General features: G+C 43.5%; 1 protein-coding gene across 3 annotated transcripts in view; it reads left to right on the top strand.

The window, feature by feature from the left end:
• Nucleotides 1–13,692, top strand: part of RAPGEF4 (Rap guanine nucleotide exchange factor 4) — a 315,899-nt gene that overhangs the window by 56,455 nt on the left and 245,752 nt on the right. For all 3 annotated transcript variants that reach the window (XM_043894163.1, XM_043894162.1, XM_043894169.1), the window contains exon 3: nucleotides 665–753. In XM_043894163.1, coding sequence (XP_043750098.1) covers nucleotides 665–753 — 89 coding nt within the window. The remainder of the gene's footprint in view (nucleotides 1–664; nucleotides 754–13,692) is intronic.

The following is a 13,692-nucleotide window of genomic DNA, read 5'->3' as shown; positions in this document are numbered from 1 at the left end:
AAAGTAAAGCAAAACTGAGTTCAGAAATTTCTGATGAGAATCATTTCCAAAGAGTGGTTACCTCCTGATACCTTAAAGCAGTGAATTTATTCAACAATCTAGCAAATGGACAGTGACAATATGGTAGTTAAAATTTTTTTTAACAGATTTTATTTTTCTTAATCAGTCATTGGTTAGCTTAAAATGAGACATTCTATTCTAGAAAACATGTTGTTTTTTAATATAAATAGATTTGTGAAATTAGGGTGGTGATCTGGTTTTGTTGACTCACATAGTCTTTTTAATACATACCCCATCTAAAGTAATGATCTTCCAAGTATCACAATACAATGAAGTGTATTTATGACAAATTACAGAGAATACCAGACAATTCTTCTTACATTCAAAGGATCTTATAGCCTTTAGGGTTATCATCCCTTATTGCTACTGTGTAAATATAAAAGAGTTCTGTTTAATAGAGTTCTGCTTCATGGAATGTTGAATAAATAGGATATTTCTTTGTTGATAGAAGATGGAAAGAAAATTATGGTATGTTCTGGTGGGAATAGATAGAGGAATCTCATCTAGGTCCAAGTTAGGCTCAGAACAGTCAGTTAAAAATTATCAGATTACGTGGTAAAACCAACTTATATTTGGCCTACTTACCTGCCTGTTTCTTTTCCAGTATTTCGCCAAGGTGATATTGGAACCAACTGGTATGCTGTCCTGGCAGGATCTTTGGATGTTAAAGTTTCTGAGACCAGCAGTCACCAGGTAAGATATGATATTCTTTTTATTTTCTTAAAGTAAGATTTATTACTGCTATTTTTATTTATATAAAAATATATTTATATATTTATATAAAAACATTATCCCTCTGTCTTGAATGCTATCAAAATTACATTTTCAAATCCATTTCATCTTTCCCGTGTAGTACAGAGTTCCATAAGTATGTGTTGAATTCCTTTATTAAGTTACTCAAGAAATATACATAGTGAATGTTTTCCACGATTTAAAGATGCCAAGTGTGGGAACACGAAATGCTGAAGCACACGGGCTGCCCTCCAGGAGCCCTGCTGTCTATTAGAAAAATGCAAAGAAGTCCACAGCGGAGGGAAACTGCTATTGTGTGAGGTGAAATGTGAGCAAAGGAGAAAGAGAAGCAAGTCTTCCAAGGTTCCTCCTTAGATCCTGCTGAATCTGGTTTCCTGACTTTTCTCTGTCTTAGAAGTGACCCCCTTGTCAGCTTTAAAAATTTTTTTAATTTATTTTTGGCTGTGCTGGGTCTTCATTGCAGCGTGGGCTTTTCTCTAGTTGTGGTGATCGGGGGCTGCTCTTTGCTGTGGTGTGCAGGCTTCTCATTGCAGCGGTTTCTCTTGTTGCAGGGCACAGGATCAATATCTGTGACGCGTGGGCTTCATTGCTCTGTGGCGTGAGGGATCTTTCCGGATCAGGGATTAAACTATGTCTACTTCATTGGCAGGCAGATTCTTTACCACTGAGCCACCAGGGAAGCCCCTCTTATCAGCCTTTTATGAGCTCCAGCAATGCAGGGAAATGTGGTCAAGGCAGTCTCCCGAATACCTCTCACTATTTCTCCACCTCATCTCGTTCAGTGTGGAGGGTCAGGAAACATGGGCTTACTTTATCTTCATTAGTCACCTCTGAGGAGCATGGCGTCCTAGTAGATAACACTCATATTCTTACTGCCTCCTCCATCATATTTGTGAGTTTGGAATGGGTCCTAGATTCTCCTTTCTCATCTGCAGTGACCCTTTCTCCATCATTATTCCACATGGCCTGCATGGACAGAACCTTCCTGTGTAGAGCCAAGAACCTCTTGTCTCAAAAAGACTCCCTTCTAGAGGCTGCCATCCAGCTTCAGTATGAGAATGTTCTGAGTCTTATATTCACATATATCAGGATTCAGATAAAAACTGAAGGAAGAGAATTGGCTAACTACAAAATTGGAAAGAAATATCAAGAAAGGTCAAGGAATTAAAGGGACAAATAATCTCCAGCCAAATACCATGTTTAAGATGGTGCTTCTAAGCCTTTTCCACATGTGGCACATTTCAACTGTGAGAAACACCTATGACATACTCCATTTGAGGTTTAACTTTGTAGGAATTTGTGTGTATATTGGAGTTGTGGGCAGTTACCATCTAACGAGTGGATTGTTGGTTAGTGGACATTTGGAGTTTGGCGTATAGTAGCCTGTGTTCTACCCATTGTTATGGGGGGTTAGGGTCTCAGGCCAGTACCCAAGTCCTCCTTACCTGATAGTATACCTTTTCAGTGCATCAGTGCATCAAAAGTTCCATGAGGAACTGCCTGGAATCGGTGCCTGCCGGCCTCGATGGTACTGTCCTCCTGCCCTCTCTTGCAGGGCCGGTTCCCTCTTGAATTTCAGAGCAGCCCAAAGGGAGAGATGAGTTTTGATTCTTACAAGTTGCTTCCGTTTTCCAGTGGGACTGGGAACAGCTAGCAGTTCTTGGATATTTGTTATGTGCTGGGCAGTGTTCTAAGCACTTAACTGTATTTACTTGCTCCGTTAACCCTGTGAGGTGGGTCACATTACTGTTTCATTTTACAGTAGAGGAAACCAAGTCCTTGAGTGGTGAACTAACTCGTTTCAACTAACATATCTAGAAATTAGGGGGACCAAGATGAATAAGCAGTTAGGCACTTGAACACATGCTCTTAGCCAGCACTCTGTACTGTTTGACTCAGAAGAAATATGATGAAGCAATTCCCTGTCTCTTGGCTGTTTCTCATCCTTTCAGATCTTCTCATGCCCTGTATCTCTGCATACCTTCTGCCTGCAGGCTGCTGTCCAGGTGGGTCCCCTCCAGACCTTTTTGCTCAGAGTTGCTTCTGATGCTAACCTTCACCTGTTCTTACTTGCATGGATGTGCGGAGGGGACAGGGCCTAGAAAAGGATGATCTTCCTTCTGCCTCTGTATGGTTCTTAATGAGTAATGATGATGATGCAGAAAAGCTGAATAAAGAAAGGTGAGGAAAGAGGAAAGGGAAGGAACATGAAAATTAGGAAGGAGAAAGGTGAAAAGGGAAGAAGAGCAGGGAAGAGAGATGAGGAAAGAAGAATTGGAAAAGGCAGAGGAGATGTTCCTAAGGGATGATAAATACCATCAGCAGTGATGTGCTGACACCTCAGATATTAAAAGCTGGCATGAGATTTTGATGGTATTAAAATAGTATTTGGCCAGGGGCTGCTGGAGTATTGCCCTTGACCAGTTATCTCTCAGCATGGGGTGCTTGCCAAGAATAGCTGAGCAACAGCTGTGGATTTAAAAAAATTTTTAGTAAACTTTAACTTTAGATTCTAGCTATGGCTTTGACTTCAACCCCAATGAAGAGAACTTTCCTAAGTTGGGCTTTGTTGTTGTTCAGTCACTAAGTTTTGTCCGACTCTTTGTGAACCCATGGACTGCAGCACACCAGGCTTCCTTGTTCTTCATTATCTCCCAGAGTTCGCTCGAACTCACATCCATTGAGTTGGTGATGCTATCTAATTATTTCATCCTCTGTTGCCCCCTTCTCTTTTTGCCTTCAATTTTTCCCAGCATCAGGGTCTTTCCCAGTGAGTTGGCTCTTTGCATCAGGTGGGCAAAGTATTGGAGCTTCAGCTTCAGCATCAGTACTTCCAATGAATATTCAGGGTTGATTTCCTATAGGACTGACTTGTTTGATCTGTTTGATCTGTAGTCCAAGGGACTCTTAAGAATCTTCTCCAGCACCACAATTCTGTAGCATCGGTTCTTTGGCATTCAGCCTTCTTTATGGTCTAGCTCTCACATCTGTACATGACTACTGAAAAAAACCATAGCTTTGACTACACAAACCTTTGTCAGCAAAGTGATGTCTTTGCTTTTTAATATGCTGTCTAAGGTTTGTCATAGATTTTCTTCTAAGGAGCAATAGTCTTTTAATTTTGTGGCTTCTATCACTGTCTGCAGTGATTTTGGAGCCCAAGAAAATAAAATCTGTCACTGGTTCCACCTTTTCTCTTCTATTTGGCATGAATCTGGGCTTAGTCTTCTCATATTCGCTTTATACCAAAGCTCGCTTATTGCTTCTTCTTCTGTGTACTTCACAGAATCCAACCACAGTACCAGCCAGAGTTTTCTGAATTGATTTGTAGAGTCCCTAAGAAATAAGGAAGAGAAGACACATTGACCTCTACAGCCTCCAACCCTCCAGAGAAATAGACAGAGGACCCAGCCTTCCAGCCAACTCTGATGGACAAGATAGAATTCCAACCACACAAGAGGAAGGAGCTAAGGAGAATGAGTGAGATGGCTGAAACTTCTCTCATGGCAAGTTACTCAAAAGAGAGAAACAAAAAGGTCACTGCTATCTGCTCTGGCCTTGTAATGGACTCTGGGTCTCTTCCCAGTAGTGATGTAGCCAAATCAAGGCAGTGGGTTAGCCCATCAGAGTGGTACCCTGTATAAGTCAGGGTTCTCCAGATAACCAGTATCAACAGGTGATAGAGAGATATATAGATAGTAGACATTTCCTTTAGGAAATTGGCTTACGTGACTGTGTGCACTGCCAAGTTTGAAATCCTCAGGGCAAGCTGGCAGGCTGAAATTCAGGTGAAAGCAGATGATTCAGACTTTACAGACTTTATAATCTTAAAGTTGGGTATTCAGATAGAATTTCTGTGCTTCATTCTGGAAGCAGAATTCCATCTTTGGGAAACCTCAAGTGAGACATTGGCTTTTAAGACATTCAAGTGATTGGGTGAGGCCCACCCATGTTATGGAGGGTAATCTGTTTTAAAGTGCTGCTTGTACATGTTAATCACACCTAAAAAATACTTTTACCTCAGAATCTAGGCTATTTGACTAAACAACTGGTCACTGTAGTCTAGCTAAGTTGACACATAAAATTAATTATCATATGCCCCTATCGTGGGGGGCAAAATGGTTTGGGGCAATGGGCCATGGGAGGAGAAGCCAGAAAAGACCTGGAATCCCTGGAGACCAGTAGCAGCACTGCCCATTGCCTTCATGTGTCACACTGTGCTGGGGTCCCCTGGGTATTCATTGACTTCATCTTTTATGTCCCGTTTTACAGCGGCTTGAAAACAAGGCTCAGTGACCTTAGGTATAACATTCCCAAGGCCACACAAATGTACATGGCTAAATTCAGATTTGAATTTCTGTCAGACACACTCCCAATTTCATGTTCTTCTTGCTCACAAATAAAAGGTGGGTGGGGGCCGAAAAAAAAAAAGAAGAAAAGTTTAAAGAGACTAAGAATTAAGGAAAGAGCAGTGAGGTAACAGCAAAGACTCAAATCTTTAAAAGTGGGTAGAGTGGCGTTTCTTGCTAGCCTGCCCTCCAGTTACTTTCCTCAAGTCTCGCTCTGCCCTATCTTCTCATCTGAGAGTCAGGAGTCAGAGGAGATGGTGGAGATAAACTTCCAAACTTACCTCTTGAGTTTTGGCTCCTCAGTGGGGTTTTAGCTGAGCCCGAATGGTGAGATGAGGGCCCGAATGGCTAATGGTAGCAGAGCGCCCACTAGGGGCGGCTTTATGCAAAGCACTTTACAAGCTTTATTTCCCTGGCTACTCCCTACATCGCCCTCCCCCATTCAGTGCTATGGTTAGTCTCATTTCACACATGCTCAATAACTTGCCCCAGGGCACACAGTCATTCATTTTAGTTCAGTCGCTCAATTGTGTCTGACTCTGCGACCCCATGGACTGTAGCACGCCAGGCTTCCCTATTCATCACCAACTCCCAGAGCTTGCTCAAACTCATGTCCATTTGTCGGTGATGCCATCCAACCATCTCATCCTCTGTCGTCCCCTTCTCCTCCTGCCATCAATTTTCCCCAGCATCAGAGTCTTTTCCAATGAGTCCGTTCTTTGCATCAGCTGGCCAAAGTATTGGAATTTTAGCTTCAGCATCAGTCCTTTCAGTAAATATTCAGGACTGATTTCCTTTAGGATTGACTGGTTGGATCTCCTTGAAGTCTAAGGGACTCTCAAGAGTCTTCTACAAACCACAGTTCAAAAGCATCAGTTCTTCAGCGCTCAGTTTTCTTTATAATCCAACTCTCATGACTACTGGAAAAACCATAGCTTTGACTATATTGACCTTTGTCGGCAAAGTAATGTTTCTCCTTTTAAATATGCTGTTTAGGTTTGTCATAGCTTTTCTCCCATTAGGTTGTTGTGATTCTAGGATTCAAGTTCTTGACCACAGTGCTTGTGCAGGTGCCATCCAGAGGATGTGAGAGGGAAGGGATGGAGTGAGGGCTGAGCCATTTAGGAATGATGTGGGAGGAGCAGCTTTTCCCCTGAAGATCATGCAGCCACTGTCCTGCATTTCAGATTCCAGCTCAGAGCTCCATGCCTCACCTCCAAGCCCCTCCTTTCGAGTGTTTGCACTCCCGCCCGCCCCCCCCCCCCCCGCCACCAAGGCCTACTGTTGGGGAACACCTGCTTTAGACCTGAAGACAAACAGTGAAATGAGCATCATTTCAGTTCAGTTCAGTTGCTCAGTCGTGTCCGACTCTTTGCGACCCCATGAATCGCAGCACGCCAGGCCTCCCTGTCCATCACCAACTCCCGGAGTTTACCCAAACTCATGCCCATCGAGTCGATGATGCCATCCACCCATCTCATCCTCTGTCATCCCCTTCTCCTCCTGCCCCCAATCCCTCCCAGCATCAGGGTCTTTTCCAATGAGTCAACTCTTCACATGAGGTGACCAAAGTTTTGGAGTTTCAGCTTCAGCATCAGTCCTTCCAATGAACACCCAGGACTGATCTCCTTTAGGATGGACTGGTTGGATCTCCTTGCAGTCCAAGGAACTCTCGAGAGTCTTCTCCAACACCACAGTTCAAAAGCATCAATTCTTTGGCACTCAGCTTTCTTTACAGCCCATCCCTTTAAAGGGTTTCTAAGTTGCAAGGTGGGATTGAGAAGTAGGGGTGACCAGGGAGGGAGATTTAGGTGTGGTATATACAAAGTAGAAGTAAAATGGATATAATTGGTGTTGATGGGATGGGGGGGTGGGATTGAGAGAAAGGGAGGAGCCTGACTTGGATGAAGAGGTGGGTGGTGATGCCACTGATTGAAATAAGAAACACAGAAGGAAGAAAACCCTTCACAGATTCTGGTACAGTATTTTTATATTATACATTTATTAGGTATTACTGATTGAATTTTTCTGAAAAAAATCACTCTTTTTTCTTCTACTTGATACGAAGATTTAACTTTCAAGAACACACAGAGCAGAAATATATTATCTTTGGCTCATAAATTCATATTACCTTCCTGCCTGTCTCAATATATTACTTTTTCTCCCTTCCCATCACCCTTTATATTAAACTTTTCTGCTCCCTAGGGTAAGAAAATATACTTCTCACTCTTCATATGATTGGTTTGACAGATCCTCCTTGAATTTTTTGGACCCCACATGGAGGGTCACACTTATTTCTCATTGGCGATGCCCTCCGAGCAGAGTAGTATTAAATCTCATCCTTTGCAAAGCATTTCATTTGCCCTCTTTCATTTGAGCTGTCCTGTTAGGTTGACCCAGCTGTGCTGCATCTTGCTAAGACACAGGTGAGTGAGTTGCCCACCCAGGTTGGCACAGTAGTAACCCATAGCGCTGGAAATCACCTGACTTCCTTGCCCAATCCAGTGCTCTGCTGGTCCCTCACTTAACAATCACACGTGCGGTGCGTCCAGCTACCTGGGCGTAGGGGAGGGGCTACATTACAAAGGGCGCATGCTCCTGGATGCTGCCAGGATGCGAGGTGGTCACAGGCTGGTGGATGTTTCTCCACCCCCTTGGATCACACTGATGGCCAGCATTATAACTAAGAAAGCCACTGATTCCTCATTTGGGCGAACGATGAAAGCACAAACGTTCGGTGAGTAGTAAGGTAAACTTCAGGCCCGTTCCTTGCAGGGGAGGGTGGAGGGGAAAAGCTACTGAGCTCGCCTCCCAGTTTTGCTTGGGGTCAGCCCAGCAAAACCCTTGCCAGTCAGTTTAGAAACACTCTCTGCCAGCTGGGGAGGCAGGACCTTGTCTACCAACCGCAGCCTCACCTTGTGGGTCCGCTCCTAGCTGGGAACCAGCAGATGAGAGTACAGAATCCTGCCGAGAATTGGTTGGAACCAGCTTCTCTGGTCTCATGCGGTAAGGCCAGTGCTCTATTCTGCTTCCTTGCCTTCTCCCAGTCCAAGACCTCAAGCGTGGACTGGAGGGGAGAAACCAAAGCTCTGGATACGGAGAGGGATGCGGCCCTACCTCCCTGAGACCCTCTCTGAGGTGTCATGGTGTTTTTGTTTCTTGTGTTACAGCCGTGAAGCTGTGTGTGGGTAAGAACTTTGGGAAATACATGGATTATCCTCTTCCTATAACTATGGTGAAATTTTTAGAGTCTACCATCCTTGGAAATGCCTTCCTATCAACTATATCAATTGATATCAATTATACTGACTCCACTGCTCCATAAAACAAAACCGACCTCAGAAGTACTTCTGCCCTGTGTCCCTGAGCAGTTGTCAGAAGCATCTCTCCCAGCTTCGCAGACATTCTCCTGCCTGCTCACTCTGTCTTACCCCATGAAACTGAGAATGCCCAGCAAGGGGCCCTGCCCGCAGACCACTTCCCCATCCCAGACCAGAGTGTCCCAGCTTGGCTCATGTGCTCATGTAGATTTCTACTCGGCATCACAGATTCTGTCGAGGATGAGTCCTTCAGTTCCCAGCAAGACCTGCCCCTGCTCCTGGTCTCTACCTAAGTCTAAGCAGGACCTGCGCGCCTTCGGATATCCACAGCTGAACTCATGTGCTCAACCGCCTGCCTGTCCTATTTAACTTAACGCACTAAAAGCCAGAGATTTACATTCCTATTAGAACGAATAATACTGTGGGTGGACTTTTCCTCATTAATATTTAGGTAGATTTCAGGTTAGAAGTGAGCATTAGAACAGGTTATAAACAAATATTAGGCTTAAAACAGTAATTTTATAAAGCTCATTATCTCAGACAATATCCACTTCATGTGAGTGGAGACAGGAGAGACAAGGTCCTGCTTTTTTCTGCAGATTTTGTAAGTGGTATGGTGACTATTTTAATCTTGCTTTGGTAACTATTTAAACTCTAAACATAAAGGAGGTTAAACTAATCTTTACACCAAAAAAGTATAACGTTTCCCCAGTCACGTGAAACAATTTCTGATGGCTGCGGAGCAAATAGAAGTAAGTATATACTGCAAAACAGGGGGTGGGATGGTTTAGTAGTTCATTAAAACCCCTATCTGTATTTCTGTAACAGATGTTTATTTAAAATGTTAATATTTACCTAATGCAATGCACAATCATGTAAATCAGTCTTCTTTTGAAATTCTCAGAGCCACTTAATTACTATGTGACCACAAGCAAGTTAGAGTATGTATAAATTGGAGATACTAGTTCCTACCTTAAATAAGTTAATGTGTATAAAGCACTTAGTATGAAGCTTGACCGAGAGCAGGGGTTCCATGATTTTTTTCTTACTAGTTTTAAGGAAAAGGTGATTGCTAAAGTGCAATGCGGTAGGCTGCAATGTTGCCATTTTACCACACGAGGGCAGTGCTAGAATAGAAAAAGCAGGAAATGCACATTGTATTTGAAATAGCAAGAAGTTTAGCAGTTGTTGTTCAGCCATTTCATGGGATCAGAGAATGGGGCTGTGTTTTGCCTTGGTCATCACTTTATTCGTCCTCTCCTCCATCTATAAAGTTCTGTGGCAAGTTTTGGAAAATGATCTCTTACTGATTTTCCCCCCCACCCCCAAAAGTAAAATGTGGGATTTTTTTTGGTTTTGTGATGTTTTTTAAACCCCTTTGTCTTAAGGATGTTTTTTAGTGTTGCATGTTAGTAAAATTTGGAGGACAGGCATGTTTCTGTCATGTTGTTTCTTTCCCCTTCTTTCTGTTTTTGTGTCATTCCTTGATACATTCTCATTTTGATCCATTATTTTCAGACATCACTATCATTAGGAAACATTCTCTGAACCCATGTCTCAAGCCAGTAAAACCTGAAAGATGCCTTGTCCACAGTGGTTGCTTGTAATCTTAATATTTGTCTATGCTCAGGTCACTCTCTTTGTTGGGACCTGATTAGAGTTTGTTTAGCATCTGGCCTGGGACCTCTGCGTACTGGGTTGAGTTTTGTTGCCATGTAATTCTTGGTGTAGGCAGAGGCAAGAGAGAGCCATGGTGCAAGACAGACTGGCTGCCCCCGGAGACGAGGCTGGGCTCCCTGATTCAGTTATCAGATGCTATTACTGGTCCGGTCTCATTGAACTTTCCTGCAGCCAGCTTGCCTGATCTCGTTAAGCTGTGTCTAATGCCGATTCCAGGGAAGAACTTGTCTTTGCTGTTTGTCAGGAAGAAAAGCATGTTTGTCTTAGAAGTATTTTGCCTTCCTGCTTGGTAGTAAATCCTTTAGACAGCACACACACCCCAACGTCTTGACAAATCCAGAGATTAGGTTCCATTAAATTTTTATTTTCTAAAAGGACTTGGAGCACTCCTTAAATTCAAGACTAAATTCAAGCTCATGAAACAAACCCAGCCCAATAAAACTTAATGACAAGTATTGCCTATAGGTCTAAAATATGTAAAAGTATTTGCTTTGTAAAAATTTATTTCAGGGTCTACAAACTTTAAGGACCAGTTTGTTCCTTGGCATGAACCCAGAAAGTATCCAAAGCAATAAATATGTGGTAAGACAATTAACTCTTCTTGAGCCATTAATAAGAAATTGGGTTAAATACATAAAATAAAATGGGCCTCCTAGGTGGCTCAGTGGTAAAGAATTTACCTGCCAATGTAGGAGGCTTGGTTCAAGCCCTGATTGGTAAGATCCCCTGAAGGAGGGAATGGCAACCTGCACCAGTATTCTTGCCTGGAAAATTTCATGGACAGAGGAGCTTGGTGAGCTACAATCCATGGGGTTGCAGAGAGTCAGACAACTGAGTAATTGAGCATGTATGCAATGCATACATAATAAAAGAACTGATACTCCCTAAAACTACAGAATAGTCAAAAATCGATGTACCTACCACAGAGAATTCTTCTATTTTAAATATCATCAGAATGTCTAACTTGTGTAAATTGAATTTCTGTGGCTGCTTATAAATATCATTTGCAAGGTCCATGTGTATTAGCTTGAATTCCAGTGACATAACCATGGTGTTTCTTAACACCATTCCTGTGTTCATACTGTAGCTGTTTATAATGAAACAAACAAAATGCCTCATATGAGAATGCCTACTTTAAGAAAACCCAATATACCATCGTCCAGACATACAAAGCAGATAAATACAGGGGTGATTAGTTGCAATACAAAAGGATTCTTTGATTTACAGCAGGATTTGTCAGAAGGGTTCCTTTGAATACATGCTCCCCCAGAGAGCTGAAGTGTTTTGCAGATCATTCAAACCACTTGACATCCAGACTGGGGGACAGAGAAACTTGGAATTTAAGCGCTGAAAAAGCCATCATTAATTGGAGATTAACACAAAATGAATAAGAGATTCTCTGTTACTTCAATAGTAGAAAAACATAACTTGCTTTTTAGAAATGTAGATAGCCATACATATATACATGTATAGGTTAAGTCAGAAATAATATTTTCCGTTTTTTTTTTTTTGTGTGTGTGTGTGTGTAGAGCACCTGTGTGCCATGAACCATGTAGAACTATCTATTATGTATATTGAATTCTACTACTAATCTTATGAAAAATATTGCACCATTTCGCAAATGAGAATACTGAGGCTCCTGGGAGCATTCTGCTCAAAGCCGGGGACTAGTAACTGGCCAAAGTGAGTTTTGAATCTAGATCTGCAAGGTGCACCATCTTCTCCTTCTGCTGCCTCCAAGGGATTCCTCCCCTCACCCCACCCAACCCTTCCTGTGCCTGATGCTTGCTCCCTGCCTTCCACCCGGGCCAGATTGTTGACATCTTTGGTAACTCACCTAACACCATCTTTTACGAGTGAAGATAATCAGACCCCACCTATTCTGCTAAAACACATGCTGCTGCTGCTGCTAAGTCGCTTCAGTCGTGTCCAACTCCGTGTGACCCCATAGACGGCAGCGCACCAGTCTCCCCCGTCCCTGGGATTCTCCAGGCAAGAACACTGGAGTGGGTTGCCATTTCCTTCTCCAATGCATGCTTGCATTCTAAGTCGCTTCAGTCGTGTCTGACTCTGTGCGACCCTATGGACAGCAGCCCACCAGGCTCCTCTGTCCACGGGATTCTCTAGGCAAGAATACTGGAGTGGATTGCGATTTCCTTCTCCCGCTGAAGCACATACCAGTCCAAGACACTGTTCGAGACTTCAGTTGGTGTCTTGCTGGGCAGGAGTGGGTAGAGCCTCCTCTTCTAGATGACGGTGGGCGCCGTCTAGAGGCGTGTGCAGGCAGTGCTGGTCAGGAGGTAGGAAGCCCGCGATTGAAGCAGCACAGCCCCCAGGTCAGCATGGTGAAGGATTGAGGCAGGCCTAACGTGATGGATCGGAGAAGGCAATGGCAACCCACTCCAGTACTCTTGCCTGGAAAATCCCATGGACGGAGGAGCCTGGTAGGCTGCAGTCCATGGGGTCGCTAAGAGTCAGACACGACCGAGCAACTTCCCTTTCACTTTTCACTTTCAAGCATTGGAGAAGGAAATGGCAACCCACTCCAGTGTTCTTGCCTGGAGAATCCCAGGGACGGGGGAGCCTGGTGGGCTGCCGTCTATGGGGTTGCACAGAGTCAGACACTACTGAAGCGACTTAGCAGAAGCAGCAACGTGATGGATAGGGCTGGGTGCTGGACAAGGAGGCAGGAAACAGGTTCTGGGATGGAGGTGGGTGGCCAGGCAGGCTAATGAACAGGCCGGGTGTCGGAAGGATGCCAGGAAGGGCTGTCAGAACAAGACAGTCTGCCACTTTGAGAAGATTTAGGATACCAAGTAGGCTGTCAGGACAGATGCAGAAAGACAGAAACCCAATTTCTCCAGCTGAAATAGAAACTCCGTTAGAATGGGCACGTGATCAGAGTGGGAAAAGCAGTAGTGTAGACACACTTCTCAATTTCTGGCTTTGATTGCCTCCGTTTCCCCTGATGAGGAAGAGAAGAGCTGAATGGATTGCATCCTCTAGGAGACAGTCAAGTAAGCCCCAGCACTGGGATCAGAAGGTGAGAGGGGGAGCAATGCCAAATGTTTTGTATTTTCCTGGTGATTTGGAATGATTAGGTAGTCAATAAATCTATCAGTTGGCTGGTTGAAAAAAGAACCTGTATGGCTTAAATTAATACTTAATCAAAATTAGTCAATTTTCCTACTGAGCCTTGGAAAGGGATTCTTTTTTTTATTTTTAATTGATTGATTGCTTTACAGTATTGTGAAGTATTTAATACTATCATCAGTAAGAATAGCTTTATTAAGCATTTCTTTTGAATCAGGCATGGTGCAGAGCACTTAAATTATCTCCTTTAACTGTTGTGAAGAATTAATGAGACATCCTAGTCAAGACGCTTGGCACAGTGCATGGTGCATAGTGTTCCACCCACACACGTGGAGATCCACATGCACACAGGATGCACAGGAGATTAGGGTGAGTGGGTCATTAAGTGTTTAGAAGGTAGGAGAAGGTCTGATCAAGTGGACTGATAGATGAGACAG

Source organism: Cervus elaphus, chromosome 33 (genome assembly GCF_910594005.1).
Source record: "Cervus elaphus chromosome 33, mCerEla1.1, whole genome shotgun sequence".
In the NCBI taxonomy this organism is placed as follows: domain Eukaryota; kingdom Metazoa; phylum Chordata; class Mammalia; order Artiodactyla; family Cervidae; genus Cervus; species Cervus elaphus.
Note: the sequence above shows the minus strand (reverse complement) of the source record. Positions and strands in the feature narration are given on the sequence as shown.